The 23,517-nt window shown below is 46.0% G+C and overlaps 1 protein-coding gene across 2 annotated transcripts in view; it reads right to left on the bottom strand.

The window, feature by feature from the left end:
• TXNDC11 (thioredoxin domain containing 11) overlaps positions 1-21,995 on the bottom strand; it is a 60,564-nt gene extending 38,569 nt beyond the window's left edge. Inside the window, exons 1-4 of one of the 2 annotated variants that reach the window (XM_058710418.1) lie at positions 21,606-21,995; positions 14,685-14,901; positions 10,966-11,063; positions 7,254-7,383 (exon numbers count right to left, since the gene is read on the bottom strand). In XM_058710418.1, coding sequence (XP_058566401.1) covers positions 7,254-7,383; positions 10,966-11,063; positions 14,685-14,901; positions 21,606-21,862 — 702 coding nt within the window. In that variant the 5' untranslated portion in view covers positions 21,863-21,995. Of the gene's footprint in view, positions 1-7,253; positions 7,384-10,965; positions 11,064-14,684; positions 14,902-21,605 lie in introns of those variants that run through there. The other variant, XM_058710419.1, reaches the window with a different exon arrangement.
• Between the last annotated feature and the right edge of the window lie 1,522 nt (positions 21,996-23,517).

Raw genomic sequence — 23,517 nt, 5'->3', positions numbered from 1 at the left:
CCTTGTCTGCTCAGCCGCAAATAAACCCAGGGGGCGCTACAGAGCAGACAACCCTATCCCGCCCCCCCCACACCTGCAAGGCCCTTTCGGATGAGCTGGGCGAGCACATAAAACCAGGCGCTGGGACACAGGCTGTCCCTTCTCACTGGATGCTGACCCACGTGTGAAGGTCTTCCGAGCCCAGGTTCCTACCCCAGTGTCCCGTGAGTCCGCTCCCGGGATGCTTAAGCAGCCCACCACGCAAACAGTCAGAGGAACTCAGATGCCAGTGGTGTTCTTCCTTCACGTGTGCAGCTCATCACAGGTTTAATCAGGACACAGGGCAGCAAAGCAGCAAGACCCCTCTGGGACCTCGTCTCCTACCAATCTCCCCTCTGCTCTGGCTCCACCAGCCCGATTTCCGCCTCAGGACCTCCGACTCACCGCGCCCGCCCCCTGGAGCACTTTCGCCAAGTTTCCTCAGGGCTGGGCCACACACAGGCTTCACTGTGACTTTCTGCTCAAACCTCATTTCCTCACAGAGGTCTCCTCTTCCTTCCGAAACAGCTACACCCTACCTCCCCGCCCTCGTGTCTATCCTATCCCTCTTCTTTCTTTGTCTGGGGGCACTTATCTGAAATGACCTCGTGTGTTACCTTCCTAGAGCTGGGGTAACAAATTACCACCCACCTGGTGGCTTAAAACAAGAGAAACGCATTCTCACAGTTCTAGAGGCTGGCAGTCCAAAATCGAGGCGGTAGCAGGACCGTGCCCTCCCTGGAAGCTCTAAGAATCCTTCCCTGTCTCTCTCCTAGCTTCTGGGTGGCTCCAGACGGAACTTGGCCGCACCCCTCCCACGTCTGCCTAAGTCTCTGCGTCCTCTTATAAAGACACCGATTAGCGGGGTTAGGCTCCACTCTAAGTCCAACATGATTTCATCTCGTGATCCTTAACTAATGACACCTGTCAAGTCCCTATTTCCAAATAAGGCCACGTTCTGATGTTCCGGGGGGGCGGGGGGGTAGGGATTTGGGGTGGACACTACTCAACTCCCTGCACTTTGTCTGTGTTCCTGTTTGTTATCTCCGTGTTTACCCCCACGAAACAGAGGGACTCTGTCGTTCATCACTACGTACCCAGCTCCAACAGTACCTGGCACGGAGCAGGCACAAAATAAACACTTGTGAACGAGTGAAAGAATGGAGACAAAAAGATAAGGGAGACAAAGCTCCTCCGTTAAGTTGACAATTCAGCAAAGAATAAAATATGATGAATACCAGACTCTAACTTGACCCAGTTTGCGTGTTTTTAATTCCATTCCATGGGGGTAGAGTATATTCAGCACCTGCTATAATGAGGTTGGAAACAGGCTATTTATAGGAGGCCAGCATATCCTTGTCAGCATACACGAGTTCTCTACTAAGTGAACACCATTTGCAGGGTGGCATAAATTTCAGCAAATGGTGCACACACCCTCTAGTGGCCGTAACACTAGTTACTTCAGAGTGCTTCTAGTCCAGGGCAATTGAAGTATTTCTGTACTAATGTTATTATCACACCCTGAAAATTTAAAACCGTTTCGCTCAGTGCTGTCGAACTATGAATTGATAGAGGCAGTATCTGTTAATTTGCTCAACATTCAGAGTTGACTTTTACTAACAAACAATAGGACGGCAGGTGCCAGGCATTCTACTCCATCTTCTTCCACAATACGGGTTTTCTCTCTCACCTGGCAATTTTCCTAACACCTGCCTCCCCCACCAAAAGATTCCTAAGATTCTCCCCATGCCACTTCAACTTAAAACAATGGTGGTTTGCCAAAACTGCTAAGAATGAATGAAAGGATATATGCTACATCACTCATCTTAAATGGATAAATTATAGAAATTCATTAAAAATTACAAGGAAAGAGTTCTAAATAAACTGCTGGCACTGGTGGGTAGATTATAAGGCACAAATCAGATGATTCTGTCAAGGGTTTTAAAAAATAAAAAAGCAAGCATTACTGATGTAGAAGCTAGTGATACCAAAATCAAATGATACCTTAAGAAATACTAAAATTAGAACCGTGTTAGATCTAGTCTCTTTGCCAGTGACATTACCATCACTGACTCCTATTCCCTAACCACTGAACTCAAGAGCCACCAAAATGACGTCATATGTGTGTCCATGCTGTCCACAAGTCATCAACTAGACTCTCCTGTCTGCATCTCAAATAGGCAGGAAGAACCCTCCAGGAAGAGGGATTCCAGTTAGTTGGAGTGAATGCAGAAAGGAGAATGTCTTAACATGATTTGTCGATGAGAGGACTTCCAGCTCTTCTCCCTCGTTGGCGAGTTTACTTCAGTTTTTAGCTACATTCATTATTTATGAGGCAGGTATGATTTATTTTATTTTACTTTATTTTTTTAAGGAATCTCTACACTGGACATGAGGGTCAAACTCACAATCCCAACCAAGATCAAGAGCTGTGCACTCCACCAACTGAGTCAGCCAATTGCCCCAAGGTAGGTATGACTTGAGTGCACATCCGGGAAGAAATTCTAGACCATACCCTGCCTCAATGTTGGGGTTACCAAAGAACACTCCCAACCCTGCAGAATAAATGCAAATGGGCCAATTAATAACAGGAAATGGTAAAACTCTGCTGCTTTAACAGGTCAATAGCCATGGCCCCATCCTTAATCAGCATTCTTAAAAAACACTCCTGAAAATGAAGGGAAGAAAGTTGAAGTCAAATTAAGAGGCCGACACCTTCAAAATTTTTCTATCCTGAAAGAGAAAGGCTCAAAAATGACATAAAATAGTTAAATATCCCAAGTTTTGACCTCTAGATACATAGTCAAGTTTCAACTCCGGGACCTCAAACATTTCTTCGTATACAAGGGAGAATCTGGGGAGCAAGAAACTCTAAGCCATAGTCCAGTCTCCACTTAGGGTTAAATTACACCCTCCGTACTCCATCTTTTCAATCTGTTCAGAAGGATCTTATCATTTCTGTCTTACACGGCTATTAGGAGGATCAGAAGTAAAAGCACGTGAACGCTGGAGGGCACTTACCAGGGCTGGTTTACACACTCTCGTTTGCTAATAATGAGCTAAGTATTGGGGAATTTACAGAATATTTACAATATTCACCCTTTAATGTCTTTCTGTCGTGTTCCGTAAGTTAAAGGCAAAATTATTTTCCTCAACATTGCATCTGGGCTCAGAGTCCTACTCTACAAACAGAAAACCGGGGTTAGTGACAAACGGATTTGCACAGGTTTGAGACATCAGAGCGACATAAGCATATACACATACGGTCAGGATGCGTACAATATAATAAAAGTTTACATTCAAAGTTGTTAACTTCAGAATATCATCACTTCTCAAGGAATAAATACTAATGGCACAATTTTGTGTCGGTCCAAACTACTCACGAATATCTGGATGAGAGACAAACTTACAATTAATCAATATGGTTTTTCTAAAGAGGGGAAACTACCAAATGCGTTCCTACAAGATGTCACGAACACACCTAGAGACATAAGCAAAAAGCAAACAAACCCCAGAAGTACCACAGAAACATTCATGATTCAGCCTAATTCGGATATACTCAAATTTAAACACGCTTGATGCTGAAATCCCTATTAATAAAAAATATAAATTAGGACATAAGGGTTTTGATAAAATTATCTTTCGTTAGTTAAGATTTCTTTAAATTAGCAAGATCCTTAAGATATTTAGGAGGCATGCTTTTGGGGGAGGGGCACCAACAATGTGAATAAAAGGTCGAGTATCAGCGAAAGCTCTACTGATGACAATACAAGTCATTCCTGGGGCGCCTGGGTGTCTTAGTCGGTTGGGCATCTGACTCTCAATTTTGGCTCAAATGATGATCCCAAGGTCATGAGAGTGACCCTGTGTCAGGCTCTGCACTGAGCGTGGAGCCTGATCAAAGATTCTCTCTCCCCGCCCCCCACCTGTCTTCCCTGCTCATGTGTGCTCTAAAATTTAAAAAAACAAAAAAAACACCATACACACACACACACACACACATACGTATGTATGTATGTATACATATGTGTGTATGTATGTATACATATGTATATATGTGTGTGTGTACGTGTATACGTATATATGTATAGGTATATATATATATATATAATTTCTGTCTCTAATCTTCCACAGATAACACTCCAGAATTTTCTAGTCAAGGCACTGCTTTATTTTCATATGCTCTCTGCCCTGTTATACGCGGATAAACTTGGAACAATCAGATGGTGGCATTCTGTGTGCTACATGAAAAAAAGATGTGTTTTTACTAATACCTGTGAGACATGGAAGGCCTTATTTGGAAAAACAGTAATTGAAAACAGAGGTTCTCAACTGAGGCGATTTGTCCCCACCCCAGAGGACATATAGCAATGCCTGGCTATTTTTGGTTGTCACAGCTAAGGGGGGAAGGGAGTGCTACTGGTATCTAATAGGTGGAGGCCAAGAATGCTGCTAAACATTCTGGAAATCATGGGATAGCCCCCACCCCCAAACACAGAATCACCTGACTCCAAGCGTCAATCAAGCTGAGGTTGAGAAACCTTAACTGAGAGGAACATCCAAAAGTATATGGTGCTCTGGAGTGGGGCCTCCAAAAATCCCTGTATCCTTCCTCTCTCTACTCAACTCTCAAAGCCATGACAGTGGCTTCATTTCTGGATCTAGAATTGTGCCGTTGTGCTATCTTATAGACAGCGCGTATGAAACCCAGACCACACCTACGCAGTGTTGGTACGTCTCACAAGTTGAATGGTTTCACGAGCCCTGTGCTGGGCCTGACTCCCGAGTTCTTCCACCATTAATCAAATATTGTCTCTTGCCAACCAGACAATTTCACCTCAGTGAGAAGCAGCCCAGTGACAAAGATGAGACCAACACAATAAAAGCAATCTACCACTTCGGGAGGAAGCGTTTTCAAGGCCAGCAGAAACCACACAGGGCCCCATCCTGGTCCTGTTTGAAAGGCAGGGTAATCATCGTTGGACATCATTCTAACTAAGTGGGCTGCCGGAACACAGCCTTGAGTAATGTCGCCGGCACGTCAGTGCATCTGATATAGACTCTGTCAAACTCGGAGTGTCATCTCTGAAAGCAATGCTGAAAAGCAGATTCAGAGAACGCGGAGGCTCAAGGTTAAGGAATCAGCCTTGCTGCTGTCACTATGAGGGACTTGTCTCTCTCCTGCAGAGCCAACCACAGAGACATTAGAGAGGTAATAAATAAAACAAGATGAGAAAGAACACTGATACAGATGTCCAGAGGCATGGTCTGAAAAATACTTCCCAACCAATAATGGGTGAACCTTCTTCTGCCTGCCTCTTTCCAGCCTCTAAACTTCACCTGGCCAAGACCAGAGGGATTATCTGAGCCAATTCACTTAACTCAGAGATGGGAAATCTGGGTAGATGAAAAATCTGCGTAAAACTCAGAAATCAGAGACCGCAAACGTCAGGGCTACAACGCAGGCCTCTAGCAATCCCTCCTTATCATGCGATCCCTGCTAAGAACTGGCTCAGAACTCTCCGGATACAAATCTCCAACAGGGCATTTGAAGATAATGAAGCCGCCTCTTGGTGCTCTTATTACAAGGCTAAATGATATCAACTTTTTCCCTATTTTGTGTGTGTGTGTGTGTGTGTGTGTGTGTGCGCGCGCCACAGCTCCTCTGGCATTCTGCTTTACTTGTGAGGAGAGACTGAATGAAAATGTAAAGAAAAAAAAGAAGGTTGTGTTCTGTAAAATCCCTACAGAGCCTACCTGAAGGAAAACCTCTTTGCCCCTGCACACAAAAGATTTCTTACGTAAGTAGGGAGTTCCAGCAACTACTATGCACGTGGGGGGTTCTCTCGATAGTGCTGAATATCCAGGATTTTTCCATGATGTCATTTCTACTGCTAAATTTTCGTTTCTTGGGACTACATCCACTAGGCATTTACATGTCTTACGTAATTCCGGTTTATAGATGAAAACATGGAGACTTAAAGAAGTTAAGTAGCCCACAGGCCACATAGCTAACAAGTGACAGAGCTCGGTGTCCTAAGTCACCATTTGGCTGTACTGCCTCCGTGCCTCTGTCATCCACTGCAAATCTACATGAAAACCCACTTCCCACACAATTCTTACACCTAATTGTCCTTGTTACACCAAAGGACTAGGCCCAGGTGCCCTGCCTCCCAGTATGGTTCCCGCCCACCAGCGTGCCTGGGAAGAACGAGAGCCAAGCCCACGAAGGGCGTAAAAATCTATCCAGTCTCCACGTAAGGTCAAGGGCACATTCGCACTAATTCACATCTGGGAACTTACAGGCTCAGTACCTAGATATTAACACCACCGCCCAGGAAATCTACCCACAGTTAACAACACATCAAAGAGTGTTGCTAACTTGACTGAAAAAGCTGTGAGGTCCCAGTAAAAGAAATTCATGTCCAGTCTACAGAAAACCTCCCTAACGCAAAAGGTAAAATCCAACCCAATCACAATTAGTAAATCCCTCAGTGAGGTCTGGGTTCATAGGGTTTATCGCTCAGGTACTTATGGTCCTGATTTTGTTGTACCTAAGGATCATTTTTACTTTCTACACCCAAATGTGATTTACACTTGTTCCAGTGAATATTTTTGTGGAACTATTCTTATAATCTACTGAGATTATTTTAAGCTTTGTACTGGCCTCTGAAATAATAAGCTGTCCTGAACACACACTGAAGATCCTACGAAAGTGATTTACCACGGGATGAAGCTGGCAATGGGAAAGCAGCAGAGAACCATGTTAGGAAACTTTCTGTTAACAAGGCCTTGAAACAGTTATGCACTTTATAAAACAGAAAGGCACACATTCCTAGGTTTTTTTAAAGCTAAACTACAACTAACACAGAAAAACAAGGAGTTCACAGTAACATGCCATGAGAGTCAAATAAAATGTTTAGACATTTGCAGTGCATAAAAATTGTAATTTAATTCTTATATCCTCTAAGTTCATCACAAGACAAATTGAAAATTGCTGGAAATTCCCAAATGAAAAATTCACAAGGTTTTACAAGTGTTCTATTCCCTTAAAACTCACTTGGCCAAACCATCCCTATAATCAAGTATCTCAAAAAGCATTTAAGCGGAGCTTATCTATAATGCGATCTTTTCAATGCTGCAAATCAGGAGGTATAAAAAACCCTTCTAGTGTACACAATCCAACACCACCCGGCGAAGCCTTGGGGACGGGAGGAGATATGAAAGACAAGTACCTCGTAGTTTGAGAGAAAATCTAGTAACTCTGATTGAGATGGGATGTAGAGAAGTGGTTTCATCACCCGGCGGACAAACTTCTCAATGTAAACAGCACTCATGGGGCCTTTGTATTCGACTGGTCCAAAACTAGTACCAAAAAAATAAAAAAAAATAACAAATAAAAATAATACACCATGCATTAGACCTGTTACGTGTAACTGAAATCATCAACACCACAAAACGAAAATGTCTCGCTTTAGGATCCCTGACTGCTTCACAGGGAAGTAGCCTTCTGTGTCCCAGCAGGTGAAAGGAGGGCCAACTAAGCATTTCATGTGAGGAGAGGTACAAACAGCCACTGCCCTTCTATGAGCTTAATTCAACCGCAAATGGAATTTCAAAGCAAAGAACATTCATTCCTTCTAGCCTCTAGAAAAGAAAAAAAAAAAAAAAAAATCCCCAAACAATATTTCTTTAAAAAAACAAAACCAGACAGAGAGGCAATCCTGGAAAGTGACCAAAACTGCTACAGGATTCCAGGATCTTAAGTACGTAATTCAACAAGCAGAATTTACTTTTACACATCACTCTTATGTTTTTTTATCGTTTACTTATTTTTGAGAGAAAGAGAGAGACAGAGAGAGCGCGAGAGCATGAGTGGGGGAGGGGCAGAGACAGAGGGAGACAAGAGAATCCAAAGCAGGCTCCGGGCTCTGAGCCGTCAGCACAGAGCCCGACGTGGGGCTTGAGCCCATGAGCCATGACGTCAAGAGCCGAGCGCAAGTCAGAGGCTCAATCGAATGAACCACCCAGGCACCCCATACACATCACTCTTAAATAAGAAACAAGGTACGCACTTGGCCCTTGACCTACTAAAATGTACTTATTAAATATTCCCACAGGCACTTACACAAGGGATCACTAAATCACCTTAAACCTATTTAAAGTTTTATTGCAACAAAATAAGATTATGTGAAGGGACAAAGCCAGGGACCTGCAAAAATGGTCTTATTTTCCTTTCCAGCTGTGCTGAGGGATGCCCAGGAACTGGATTTCGCATTGCTAAGCAATAATACCAACATTCAGTTATCCTTCTAAGCTAATCAGAGTCCTCACATGGCTTTCTTCAATCTTGCACAAGACAGACATTCCTCAAATATAACTGAAGGGTATGTGGCGGGGAAGTGGAGTCAGGTGAAATTCAACAACTCCATAACCATTCTTCTGTCCACACAGAAACTGACATTATGCTTCCTGTCCATTGCAGCAATAAACAGTCAAGAATTACATAAATGCTGTGAGATCCCAATAGTAAATGGTTATGTAAATGAACACACACACATAATGTGATGCGATGACCACAAGTCCTCAGTGTGTACTGCAAAAGATGAGGCCAAACAAAAGAATGTTAGCATGAAAAAGGTAAAAACAGCATTCTACATGCACAGCTGGGAGACAGAGTTAACAGTTCTGTCAATTCAAGACTTGTAACTAACTTAAGTTCAAAAATTACCACCGCCACGACCCCATCGGCTGCCAACAATGCTTAATTTAAAGGAAGAAATCGAAAAAGCATCTGATAGTTTACTTTCTTCCGCAAAAAGGGGCCAAAAACCTGGAAACCTCATCTACTCAGGCAAACAGGCTCCAGGAGTGTTGCTATAAGGATCCCAGTGACTTGGGAAAGCGGAGGAACCTCGGAATGCAGGACACACAGTGCATTTTACCAACACGCCATCACTGCCACGACCACAGGACAAGCTGGTCCAGGGCTGCAGGGCCTTGGGGAGAGTGTTTTAAGAAACGACTCCCTGATTCAGAGCCTTTAAAAAACTTTCCTCCTCAATGGTATCAACACACGCCAAAAAATGAAATCCACTTAAGCAAAACAGAAAGTCTACTAATTTCTTCAAGCAGCTACTGCGACACTAGTTTAGCCGTTACAAAAACAGCAACAACAAAAATACAAACTGCAACGTCCTGCCCAGTGATGGGGCCTAAGTGCCACGTGTGCAAGCGCTATTAACCAAAACAATCTCAAGTCTACTGACTGGTCACGAGAGAGCTTGGGTGAAGAAACGCATTCGTTCACATGCGTTACGTATAAAACAGAGGGCTTTTTAGGTATTTCTGTGCCTGAGCGCTTTCTTCTGTTTCAGGTACACTGGGAACGGTGGATACTGAAATGCGTAGGACGAGGTCTGAACTAATTTAAATAAGTAACACTCAACAGGCAAAGAGGAGGGGCCACACCTCGAGGGCAGCAGAAACCTCAAATCCCTCATCAGGAAAATGAGAAGGCTGGACTAGATGCTCCTAAGGTTCTCTGCGTGGCCTTGCACTCTTTCTATAAATCTAAGAAAACAGGGTGAGACGATATACTGCACAGCCATACAGCCCAAAATGGTATTTTGCACTGTGTTCAAGGGAACTCTCCTGACTGCAATATCACATCAAGCTAAGCCGACCTCTGGGCAGCTGGCGTGCTTACCTAGAGTTGCAAGGCCTATCCTCCTCGCTAGGCATCTGTGCCCTATTTCCTAGCCCCCCGAAAAAGAAATGCAGGGACCTTCGCAGGGCAAACTTATTGATCCCATTACAGAGCACAGAGCTTTTACATCTTCAAATCTAACATTACGATATGAGAAGGGTTCTTCTATCTAGAATAGACTTTGAAGGTGGAGACGGGGTAAAAAAGTGCATTTTTGCTCAAGTATTATTTACCAGCTCCTAACAAACAGTTCTATGAGACACACAACATTTTGTACTGGAAACGTGAAGTGTGATGGAGCATGACAGTCCGCAAGTGATACTTTGATGATGTCTGTCATAAATCCCCACTGACGGAAACCCAAGAAGTTCAGACAGAGGAGGGAAAAATGCAGCATAAAAAGTAAAGCTCTTACTAATGAAAGCTTCCGTGCCCATTTTACCTTCATTAACAAACTTCAAGCCAATTACACTGAAGCCGTCCCCTTTCTTCAAACTTCTTCAAGTCAGATTTCAGACATTATTTAACACACACAGCAAGGTCTGGGCAGTACTCCAAACTCAAATACCAGTATTTGTGCAGCATAATAAACTGACTCCCTAAGTGGGATACAGACTAAAGGCAGCCTCTTGTTACTTCGGGCTAGATGAATGCACTGGGGGACAAAATTTACGAAAACCTTTTAGGGTTTCAAAGCTCTCTGGGTTTCAGTATTATGGGCACAGGATTGTGGACTCGTAGTAATTTTCGTCCCAGTTGAAAAGGTGCTACGACTCCCTCCTGACTATGCTATGTTGCCATGTAGCAGGGTTAAGGACTTCTGCGTATTCTCACACAATAAAATACTTGTAGGTTATCCGCAATATACAGCCACACAATGGGGTGCCAGAATTATCAAAAACAATGCTGCAGACTATGTAATGGCATGACAAGATTTTCACAAAAGCACGAAAAAGCAGTTTAGAAAATACTATCACTACATGACCCCCCCTTTTTTTTTTATTAAAAAAAAAAAAGAGGGTGGGTATGTAGAGTCACAAGAAGATATAAATCAAAACACAGAGATTATGTAAGGTTGATAAAATATCCAGACCCTTTAACTGATGTAGTTTTGCTTCTCTGTATTTTCTCAATTCTCCACAGTGAATATCTAATCCTTTTAAACAGAAAAAAGAATTTGCTTTGGAACTTAATTGGAATTAAAAATCAAAATCTGAAGACTAGCTAACAGTTCTTACCTCCGATGATACAGATGTATTACAGGGAAATGAAAGAAATGCTTCTGTCTTCTGCATTTCCCCTGGTTCCACCAACAGTTAATTGCCACAAACAACACCTGCAGAGCCAAAAAAGGTTTCAAGTGACTATGAATAACAACTGAAAAATTACCAAGATTTTAAAGATAAAATTATAGAAATGGAACTATTCCTCTCTGAAACACAAAGTACAAAAAAAAATTATTTCGAGTATTCAAAGAAGATCATCATTTACCTCTGCAATTAAAAAGAAAGACCCTCCTCTACGTGTCTAGCTAGGACACTAGCATTTTAGTAGCATTTTATAGTTTAGCCCAAGAGGGAAATGGTTTCATTTGAAACCTAAAAAACATTTTTCATGTTTATTATTGAGAGAGGGAGAGACAGAGAGAGACAGAAGGTGAGCGAGGGAAGGAGGGAGACAGAATCCGAAGCAGGCTCCAGGCTCTGAGCTGTCAGCACAGCGCTGGACACGGGGCTCAAACTCACAAGCCTTGAGATCATAACCTGGGCCGAAGTCGGACGCTTAGCTGACTGAGCCACCCAGGAGCCTGGATGTGCTTTGAATTCTAAAGTGAATGAGCAAGCATTACACTAAAACTCAGTAGAAAGAAAGACAGGTCTTTTGATAGTCAAACTGAGGGTATGAGAAGGAAAAAAAAAAAAAAAAAACCTGCAAATAAAACATCGCTAAAGCCAAAGGACCGTTATTAATGACTATATTAAACACGAATAAGGATAACAGATGATTAAGGCATGCTCTGAAATGGAATATTACACAGCAAAAGTATGAATTAAATACATATTTATAGGTAGATGCTGCAGTATTTAAATCTCCAATCTACTTTGAAACGTCCCCAAACCAAGATGAGTTAATAGATTAGAGCAGAGTTTCTCAGCTTTTGCACTACAGCTATTTTGGCCTTCTGTCATTAGGAGGGTCTGTGTTACGTGCATTTCTGTTGTGTGGGGCTGTCCCCCACGCTGGGGGCGCCATGTCCGGGAGTAACCTGGCCTCTACCCACCCCAGGCCAGCAGCTCCCCCTCCAGAGCAGCGGTAACCAAAAATGGCCCCAAACCCTGCTCACGGTTCTCTGGGGGAGAAAACTTCCTCCAGTTGAGAACCACTGACTAGAGGAATAATAAGATGAATAAATACATGATAAAACAAGCACAATAAAATGTGAATAGCAAAACTCTCGTGGCAGGTATATATAAACTCCTTCATCTTTGCTACGTGAAGAAATTTTCATAAGAACATTGAAAAAATATGAAAACTACAAATGAAAAATCACTTTCAAATGCCTTCCTTGTACTTAGTAACTAGCAGTATTGCTCTAAACTCTGTAGAGGCTCTATGGAGCCATTTACGAAAAAGAAAAGCAACAAAATCTTTACTTAAGGGGACATCTCACTCTTTTACTCAAAAATAGGGCACACTCTACCACATTTGCTAATTTTACTAAGCGGTAGGGCTTAAAAGATTTTTTGCCTGTTTCCAAGAATAAACCCCCTCCTTCTCCCTAGTGAGAACACAGAATAACCTAAGCTCTCCATTTGGAAGGAGCTGGAAGAAAAAAATGTGAAAAAAGCAGTGCCCATTAGTTGTGGATGGCACCATCACTCCACCACTCGTCACGTGATCTCTAGCTGAGCGGGCCACCGTGGAGGTGTGAGGTCCCGCTTCCGACAACAGGGACGTGAGTGCCAGCCCCAGAGCTGCCGGGAGAAAGCACAGAGCCCGGCACACCAGAACGCCGTGCCCACCGTCACTCGGAAGGACGGTTCGACGGCAAATAACCGACACCCCGGAACACAGTACATGCTGCCCGTGTTCCCCACACGTTCTCTAATATCAGAAAACTTGGGGGAAGGCCTGGGGAACGCCTGCCTCCCAGGGCTCCAGTGGAGTTCCTGTTTCCTCCCTGGAAGGGTCTACCAGGTTATTTGCATTTTTTTTTTTTTTTTTTGAAGTAGGCTCTACTGCCCAATGTGGGGCTTGAACTCATGACCCTAAGAATAAGAGTCACTTGCTTTGCCAACTGAGCCAGCCAGGTGCAGCTCTTACTAGCCATTTTTCAAGGGGGAGGAGAGTAAAGGGAGCACAGGGAATTGACTGATCCCCTGGGTCCCAAGTCAGAGCACAGAATCACACCCCTGAGAATCCATGTCATTGGAAACAGAGGTATAATGAAGAGCTAGATTTAAACAGTGCTTTGCACCACATTCAGGGATACATATAACGGTTTGAAAGGCTTTGCCAGGTCGGGCAAAAAGCCTCACCAGCATTTATAACATTGTTACTAAGAAGAACCAACCCAGAGTTCCAAAGAAACTTGGGACCCCAGCTGCCTGCATGAGTTACCTCAGATCAGTGGTTCTCAGCAGCCGCCTCTCAGAAATCTGTGGGAGGCTCGCTTTCTGGCTTGTTGCAATGACCCAGATGCTGCAGGGCATGTGTGGGCAGGGGCTGCAATGACCCAGATGCTGCAGGGCATGTGTGGGCAGGGGCTGCAATGACCCAGATGCTGCAGGGCATGTGTGGGCAGGGGCTGCAATGACCCAGATGCTGCAGGGCATGTGTGGGCAGGGGCTGCAATGACCCAGACGCTGCAGGGCATGTGTGGGCAGGGGTTGCCCTAGGGGTACGTCTGGGATGATGTTGCGTCATCCCGGAGCAGCTTTAAATGTCCAAACGATGTGGGGGGAAAACCCGTTTATCACTCAAGCCTAGGACCGAACTCCTTTCTATATGTGAAGCCACATCATGGCTTTTGTATTCACCGAATTTCTCCAGAAGGCAACGCCTATATGAATACAGGGCAGAAAAGACTGGTTCCGGACTTTATCAAGAGTTGTTCACCACTTAGGAAACTCGAATCACTGTAAGCAGAGCCCCTCCAGTAACTGAGTTTCTGACACACCACACCTTTATGAGTCTGCATTTCCAATCGCCCATCCGCAGTCGTTCCACATAAAGGCACAGAAACTACTTTGCCTGAGCATTTACATACGGAAACACACATGGTCTAGTTATACATTATTTTGGTCTCCCCCACCTTTATGCGGTAATTAGTGTATTGGATTGAGTATCTTGAAATCATATGTGTAGGGAAATTTTATCACCTACGAATTCCTTTTCAGGACAGAAAATGGCACATCACAAAATACTTGTTGCATAAATGGCAACGGGGACCCACTGAGTTGAAAACCACTGCCACAAAGAGGACTCACGGGCCCATATATCCCTCGTGTCTAGCACAAAGGTGACCTTCATTAAGTATCTGTTGCATATGGCTCTCTGGTCCAAGTATTTTTATTTTCTTTCAAGTATTTTTAAATACTGCTACGTAGTACTCGTGACACATAAATGTGTCTTACGGTAAACAACTAATCAAATACCAAAAGGAAAGTCAACTACGTCTCCCAGCACTGAAACCAAACAGCATGGGCCTCTTCGGTGAGCACTGAGCTGTGCTACAGGGAAATGCACCTTCGGCTTCCTCTCCAGCCGCTACCCACCTATGACCCTCCCAGCCAGAGATCCTGTTTCTTTACAGAAGCCTTCACGATGGATGAAGCGAGGCTCCGGGCCTTCACCCGGGCTAACTCAGCTAGCGGGGCAACGTGTGCATCTCTGGGAATGACCCGCCCAGCACACGGTCACTCGATTCAATTCTCGGGTTCAACGTCAGCATTACCTGGTCCGACAGCTGACTCGCTGCTTGCTCAATCTCTGACCTGGCAGCAATGGACTGTCCACACCACGGAGCGTAGAAAAACAGCAGCACCACCTCTGAATCCCGGCGAACGTGCTCTGCGTAGTCCAGCTGCCCCTGGAAGAGGTCAAGAACCGGAGACCTCGAGGAGAAAAAGCTGACAGGTGGCTTTGCTGGTATTATCACATCTTTTGCTCGACTAAAAAAGAGCAAACACAGACAAGATCGCTAAGTTTATCTTCTTCTGAGGACAGCTTCGTGTGGAAGGAGAACAGAGCTTAAAAGACAAATCTCTGGCATAAGGAAAAGGAGTTCCCAAAACATTGTCCTGGAGTAAAAAATATTCTGTGCTAAGGCGATATTTAGCTGAGAGAAAGCAAGCAAGACATAAACAATAAGCTGAAAACACCTTTCTAATATTGTCTCCCCAGATGTGGGATGGAAAGGCAGCAGACAAGGAGGATGTCTTGGAATAACCTATATTCTTCCCTCCCACACCCCAAACACTCCATCCTCGGCTCTCTGTGGCAGGAGCCACAACGTCAGAGCAACCAGCGAGCTGGCTCAGAACTAAGGGGAGGGAGCACACGCGGGCTACCGCTACTAAGATTTGTATGGCAAATTCTTACATCAACTGAACTTCGAGAAGACATTAAGTTTCTTAGCTGGAGTTGGCCTGTACTTATCCAGGGCATTCTGGCAGAAGTAATACATATTGGGAAGCATCACTATAATGGAGTTGGGGGGGCCAGATGGGGGGAGCCAGCACCTCTCCAGGTCAATTACAGGGAAAATGATCAATTACAGACTCCAACAGGAGAATCCTCAACAGGAAAAGAAACAGGGGCCCCAAGAGGAAAAGATAGAACACCTCCTACCCAAAACTGACCACTTCATCAGCGATGAGCCAATGAAAAACTGTCATCCCCCTGAACTCTTGCTTCTCTCCAATTTACTTTCATTCACAACAACCCCTCCCAATTTCCTCCTTCTCCATAAAATAATGTTCCTCTCCTTTGTATGTGGGACTTGCCTATGGCTTGCCACAGCTTGTATGTCCCAGATTACAATTCTCTGCTGTTCCTGAATAAACCCACTTTTCTGGTAAAGTAACTTAAAAAATTTTTTTTATTTAATGCTTATTTATTCTTGAGAGAGACAGAGGGTGAGTGGGGGAGGGGCAGAGAGAGAGAGGGAGACACAGAATCTGAAGCAGGCTCCAGGCTCCAAGCTGTCAGCATAGAGCCCGACGCGGGGCCTGAACTCACAAACCACGATGATCATGACCTGAGCTGAAGTCAAACACTTAACTGACTGAGCCACCACAGTATCATGATCCCAAGGCTAGTAATGATGAACAACAAAGTAAAAGCCCATTTTAACTGGACACCAGGCTTCCTGAATCCCTGAGGTTCTCAAAAGGGAGAGATCAAGAGGAGACAGGAAAAACTGAGTGATCTGAAGTCACAGAGCTGCCACTACTTTTCCCATCAAGACAAAACGGTCTTGGCTGAAGCTGCATATCCCACCATGTGAAAGGAGCCTATGAACACCTTGAGCTGTTCACACATCTGCCCTAACATGGCATAAAACCATAATGGTGTAGCCAAGAAACCCACAGAATAAAAATGGGACCCGAGAAAATACTCAACCCAAAACGCAGAAGGATCAAGAAACGAACAAAAATGGAAAACAAATAGCCAGAAAGTAGACTTACTTCCAACGATATCAATCATTACATTAAACATAAAAGGACTAAACCATCCAGTTAAGAGGAAGAGAATGCCAGACTGGATAATGAAGCAAGACCCACCGTAAGCTATCTAAAAGACACACATTTTAAACATAAATTCAAAGGGTGAAAGTATAAGGATGGGAAAAGATAAATTATCTAAATAGTATGCATAAGGAAGCTGGAGTAACTCATTAGGTAAGAGACCAAAACTAGGTATATTCTTACAATCAAATGTTACTCAGCAATAAAAGAACTGTAACAGGGGCCCCTGGGTGGCTCAGGTGGTTGTGTCCAACTTCAGCTCAGGCCATGATATCACAGTTTGTGGGTTCGAGGCCGATGCATCCGGCTCCAGAGTGACAGTGCAGAGACTGCTTGGGGTTCTCTCCCTCACACACACGTGCACACACACGCTCTCTCTCTAAAAAATAAATAAGCAAAACTTAAAAAGAAAAAAAAAAAAAAAGAACTGAAACATACTATAATTGGATGAGTCTCAAAATAAGTACACCAAATGAAAGAAGCAAGACACTAAAGGATACAAACAACATTAATGCATTTATACGTTTCCAGAAAGGACACTTTCTGGGGAGAAGGAAATCTTATGCATCTCAACTGAAAGCATGGAGGTGGTTAAACTTATGTCATCAACCCGTACGTGTCACATGTGTAATTCCACGGAGTGTAACATACACCAAAATGAAGCTGATGAGGAAAAAAGCTTGGCCGCTGTGCCCCCTCGTCAGCAAGGCTTGCTCTGACAACTGAAGCGGGAGACCTGACTTCTTCTCTCGGCTCCCTATTCGTTGTCTTTATACCCCTCACCACAATCAGTAACTGACTTCTTTTGCCGATTATTTATCTACTCATTAACTGCATGAGGGCAAGAACCCTATCTTTTCCACTGGCAGATCCTCACGATTTATAGCGCCTGGTACTCTGAAGTTCAATAATTTGTGAAATGAACAAACCTACCCTACTCACCTCACCTGAACATACACAAAAGGAAATTAAATATAAACCCATACAGATAGACATTATGAAGAACACTCAGAACCCAAGTACCAGAGGCCCATGTGTTTTACTAGGGACGATCCTAAGGGCCACATCCTTATGTTCTAACTTCACAGATGTGTCCAAATGAACCTGATGATCCGGTTTCTCAGAACACAGCAGAGGAGCAGGAAGGAAGAACGAGGAGGGGAGCGCTGCCAGCTCTGAGACATGCAGCAGACAGACAAGTATTTAGAACCAAAATAGAAAGTGTCAACACCCAAGACCCAGACTCCTGTAAGAGTCTTGGGTCATATAGCACAAGGGAAGGAACCCACACCTTCCTCTGCATCGAGAAGGTGTTAGCTTCCTGAATTAAGAAGACAGATTTAAAATTACTACTTCCCTATTTTAGCCAAAAACTATCTCCTAAAGGAGTGGTAGTACCAAAGAGCAAATCCCCTATTTACTCACTCAAACTAACGTTTCAACCCAGCAGTCAGGGAGCTTAGGCAAAATGTCTTTATAACCTGAAAAACTCGGTCACTTACACAGTAATTCAAAAAATGCTCATCAAGCACATGTTGTTTATGCTTCAGAAACTGCACTACAGGTACCAAGGCTATAGCAGAGGGCGTAATAACGTCCTCAAGGGACTTACTTTCTCGAGGAAGGAGACGGGCCGACAACCAAACACGTAAGCAACACACAAAAAGATCACGGCTGCGTGGAAAATGGAACAGGGTGATTTGGCAGGTGACAGGGCATCTTTTAAGCTGAGACCCGAATGACAGGCAGTCATGCAAAGAGATGACGGAGGCCCTGTGCGTGACACATTATTAAAAGCCCCCTAGTTCCCCTCCTTGGAAGTCCTTTTCTACTATTCAAACTGGGTGCAGAGTGTGAAATGACGCAATCTGAGGAAAAACGTAGGTCTGTGACAGCCCTGTGACAGCCAGACAAAGGGCACTGACGAACTCAGTATTACTGCCCCGCATGCTCAGAGCAGGTCCTAGACTAAGTCAGCCAGGTAAACACGTGGCCCATCAAAAGGGAAACATTAACCAGGGAAGAGAAACATCTGCCTATGCTCCACCAGAAAGGTTGACAAGCTTCCATTTAACTCTTAAGTTCGCTACATACTTTTGAGACACTGTATCTAGATCAAAGATTTCCTGCAGCTTTGAAGGCTAGTAAGTAGTCTCAGGTACAAAAGACTCCAGAGCTGCTTACAAACAAAACAGGCAGGCTGCAGCTCACAAGTTTTATAAGAAATGCACACACCCCTACACCTCCATCCAAAGAGGATCTGAAGCAGCTTTGAAATTAGAAAATGCGAAAAGCAAAATGAATATACGTACAAGTACATATATAGATACAGACACACAACTTTTTTCCCTCCAAAACCAGGGTGAAAGGAAAGAGAGCAGGATGAAGCTATGGAGATCCACTGCAGAGAAAGGCAGGGAAATAAAGATTAAAGGGGCGCCTAGGGGGCTCAGTTGGTTTGAGAATCTGATTCTTGGTTTCAGCTCAGGTCATGATCCCAGGGTCACGGGGTGGAGCCTGCTTAAGATTCTTTCTCTCTCTCTCTCTCTCTCTGCCCCTCTCCCCTGTTCAAGTGTGTTCTCTCTCTTCCTCTTAAAAAAAAAAAAAAAAGATTTAAGGCCCCCCAAAATGCACAATTATTGTGTTTCAACGCCCAACCTTTTTTTTTTTTTTTTTTTAACGTTGAGAAAGACAGCGAGCAAGGGACAGAGAAAGAGGGGTACAGAGAATCCCAAGCAGGCTCCGCGCGGACAGGGGCAAGCCCAATGTGAGTCTCCAGCTCACAAACTGTGAGATCATGACCTGAGCCAAAGTCGGACGCTCAACTGACTGGGACACCCAAGCGCCCTTAAATCAACCTTTTCTATGTGATCTGGTTTGACCTCAGCTAAGCCACCAATACTGACAACGGCTGTCACTGATCTTAAGCCTGGAGCTATTAATGAAAATAATTTTTTTTAAAGTCCTACTCTCCCGGAAACCTCTGTCTTCATTAATGCAAAAATCTTAAAAGTAAAATAGAAAAAGGGGACCAGACATGTTGGTGTATATAATAGATGATGACACCCTTCAATCAAACGAGACTCTCCAAAATCAATCTCAGCCTACTGAATGACGGTCCAGATTTGCCAGCAGCAGAGCAAAGCTGGACAGGCAGGCAGCCATTCACCGGCTCCCTCCTAGCCTGAAGCAGGAAGGGACCTTGCTCTGCCTGCTCCAGTAACTCGATTTACACAATTCCTGCTTCCCAAATCTCAAAGGACCTTCTTAGCCATTTAAAGTCAGGTTCTTTCAGAACAAGCACTAAGCATTATTTCTACAGATGAACAAGCAGTAAGCTTCCCACCATGGAGAGGGGGGAACCTCTCTTCCTGCTTTGAACCCATGTGACACCTTGTAACTTCACGATATAAAATACTTCATCCATTTTCCTTTGCGCAGCTTGTGATGAAGAGCAAGGTTAAGAGCCTAGCACTGACAACGAAGGATTCAAATTCCAGATCAGCCACTTAATGGGGGGGGGGGGGGTGTGATTTGGGGCAAGGCTGTAACCCGACCAAAGCTCAATTTCTTCATCTATCAGTTGGAAGCATAAAAATATACCCAGGCTTTACTGGGGATTGAGATTTAAAGGGTCCAGACCAGGCTCTCAGATTATGCGTTGAATGAATACATGCACTGATGTTCGCTACAGTTCTCGAGAAGGCAATTTTGTTCCCCAGGGGACACTTGGCAACGTCTGGAGACAGTGCCGGTTATCATATCTAGGGCTGCGTGCTACTGGCATTTAGTAGCTACAAGCCAGGCTACTGCTGGGCACTAACATGGACAGGACAGCCCCCTTCGCCCAGCGGGCAGCATAGCACCTGGCACTTGGCAAATGTTCAAGGGCGGTTATAATCTGTTCTCTTTCCACTAAAATTCCCAAGCCTCTGACGCCTCTCTGACAACGGGGGCCACATACTATGCAGAACATACTCAGTACAAATGCTCCAAGGGGAAATCTTCCTCTTAGCTAATATGCCAGTCAGTTGCAACCGAGACTTCTACAATGGAAGTCCCGGGAGATAATACTGAAGACTTGGGAGACCAAAAGTACTCCTGAAATTTGTCTTATTTTATTTTTTTAAGTTTACTTTTTTGAGAGCGAGCGAGTGCCCAAGCAGGGGAGGGTTGAGAAAGGGACAGAGAATCCCAAGCAGGCTCTGCGCTGTCAGAACGGATGTTGGGCTGGAACTCAGGAATCAGGAACCCTGAGGTCATGACTTGAGCCGAAAGCAGATACTTAACTGACTGAGCCACCCAGACGTCCCCAACGCTCCTGAAATTTGAATTAACATTTGTACCTGCGTCCCTTCCCCCAAAAGCAGCACGTAAACTTTTAATTTTTCCTGTTCACTGTGCTCCAGCCTACTAGGGCTTTCCTTCCAGTTCCAGGAAAACACCAGCTTGCCCACGCTTTGCACTTGCCCTCCCTCTACCTCCGACACTCTTCCCCCAAATCTTCGCAATGCTGGCCCCTTCCTCCTTCCTGTAAGAGCTTCCTGGTCGCTCCATCGCGAAGGCCAATCTGCCCCACCCTCGTATCCCTTCTATTATTGCCTGCACAGCACTTCCACAAGTCCTTCAAAATGACATGAAGTTGTTTTCTGCCTGTCCCACCCACTGGAAAGGAGAGTGTTATTTTTTTATCGTCAACGCTCCCCCGGATGAGCGCTCCCCGCACGGCACGTGTGGATAAATAATCTTTAGATCGATGGATGCACGAATTCTCGAAGGGCTCCAACAGCTGTGAATCATCACACTCGACGCACAAGGGCAACAAAATGCGTGTTAAATGAGGGCCCTAGAGCCTGGGCAGAAGTGACAGGTGCACCCCCAAGAAACCCCAACAGGTGACGAGCGGCTCAGAAGCTGGCGCACTTCCCTCGCTGCTAAAACGGGAGGAAGGGGCCCCGGGCAGCGCCCGAAAACCTCTCCCGGTGGCTGGCGGGCTCGGCTGCAGGCTGGGGAGAGTCGAGCCCGTCGCTGCACGCGAAGGCCGCGACGACCCCCGACCCTGCGGGCCCGGAGCGGGTCCTGCGCCGCCGCCGGGCCGGGGCCCCGGGGACGCGGGGCCGCCTCACCTGCAGGTAAACTTGAGGGCGACGAGCAGCGCGCAGCCGAGCGCCACGGCCCCGCAGAGCAGCTCGGGCCGCCGGCGCGCCATGAGGGAGGCGCCGCGCAGCCCGCGGCGGAGCCGGCCCGCCGAGGACGCTCCGGCCGGGGCCGGGCTGAAGGAGCCGGAGCCCGCGGAGCCGCCGCCGCCGCCGCCACCCTCGTCCTCGGCGTCGTCGCTGCTGCTGCTGCTGTTGCCGCCGCCGCGGCCTCCGCATTCCGACATTACATGCTCCCTGTCGCCGGCTTTATACCGCCGCCGCCGCTTCGGGCCACAGGGCCCGGCCCGGCCCGTCGCTCCCCAATCCCGCAGTTCGCCGCGCCCGCTAACCCGGACCCTCCACGTCAGCCCCGCCGCCGTCGCGAAGCCCGCCCCCGCGCAGGCGGCTCCGCCCCCGCCCGCGGAGCCTGCGCGGACGCCGGCACCTCCCGGCGGACCCCGCCCCCCCTGCTGACGGAGTCTGCGCGCACGCCGGCCCCGCCTGACAGCCCCGCCCCCGACCGAGCCACGCCCCTCGCCCGCAGAGCCTGCGCAGACGGCCTCCCCGCAAGTGCCACCTGCGGCCCGGCGGTCTTCCCACAGGCCCCGCCCTCCGTCCGCGGAGTCTGCGCAGTCGCGGGTCGAGCGTCTTTCCAGCCCACACCGGGATCCGCTCAGGGCGCGTGCAGGCAGCCGCCGGCCGTCGGGGCTCCCAGCTTGGCCTGCTGCATTTTAGGTGCCATAATGACGACGGCATTCGTGCCCGCGAATCCGTACAGGCTCCGGGGACATAGGTACCGTTCATTATCTCCGCCGTATTGAAGGAAAGTACCGGCAGAGATGAGAAGTGTCCAAGGACCCAGGAGTGAGGCGGGCAGGAGAGGTCACTCGGCCTCGGTTTGCACGTCTGTAAAATGGGGGTAATAGGAGTGCCTCTCTGACAGGGTTGTTTTGAGGATCAATGGAATTTATGGAAAATGGCAGGCCCATAGTGAGGTCTTATTCTTAGTTACTGTAGTCTCCCAGTGTCCATGACCTGCCTCAATTAAGCCTACTATCATCCCTTCCACCACAGCCCTTGGGAGAGGGTGCGTGCCGCCTGTACTAGCTTCACAGATGGGAAGAAAACCTGAGGCTTGGAAAAGTCACTTGCCTGAGGCCGCAAAGCTACTAGGTGAGAAATTCAGACTCAGAGGCAGCCCCCACCCCCACCCCCAAGAAACTGCTCCAGGGACCCACTGCTGACTCTCAACACTTCCCTGACTCTGAAGGTTAGGTCCTTTCTGAATATGTTTTGTGATTATAAAGGACAAGCCAGGGGATGAGATGGGATGGAGTCGTTTCTGTGAGAGAGAGGGACAACTGCATCTGGCACTAATCATTAAACAGCTCTGGGGGCCGTAGAGCTCTGTAAATGACTACAAACTAGGCAAATAAAACGCAGAGGGAACAAAGCAGTTATGATTGCAGGCAAAAAACAAACAAAAAGCATGGCTCAGACCCAGAAGTTAGGGTGAGACCTCCCCTCTGCCACAGGGCAGCTGTGTGAGCCTTGAGTCTGGTTTCCAGGGATATAAAATGTGGCCACCAGTGGCTACCTTGCTAGGGGCCCAGGACATTCAGCGTGTCCACCACTGAGGCCCAAAACGTCGGTAACTTACTTACATGTACCATTTTACTATTTGTCGTATCTCTCTCCTTTTGTTCGCTCTTCCTTTTGTATTAAGTGGATGTTTGCTAGTATATTAATTCCTTTAATGATTTTTTTTTTTTTAAATGTTTGTTTATTTTGAGAGAGGTGGAGAGAGAGAATCCCAAGACTCTGGTCTCCATCCTATGAACTGTGAGGCGATGACCTGAGCCAAAATCAAGAGTCAAATGTCACCCGGGCACCCTTCCTT

This window comes from Neofelis nebulosa, chromosome 18, assembly GCF_028018385.1.
Source record: "Neofelis nebulosa isolate mNeoNeb1 chromosome 18, mNeoNeb1.pri, whole genome shotgun sequence".
Lineage (NCBI taxonomy): Eukaryota > Metazoa > Chordata > Mammalia > Carnivora > Felidae > Neofelis > Neofelis nebulosa.
This window is presented reverse-complemented; position numbering and strand designations above follow the sequence as displayed.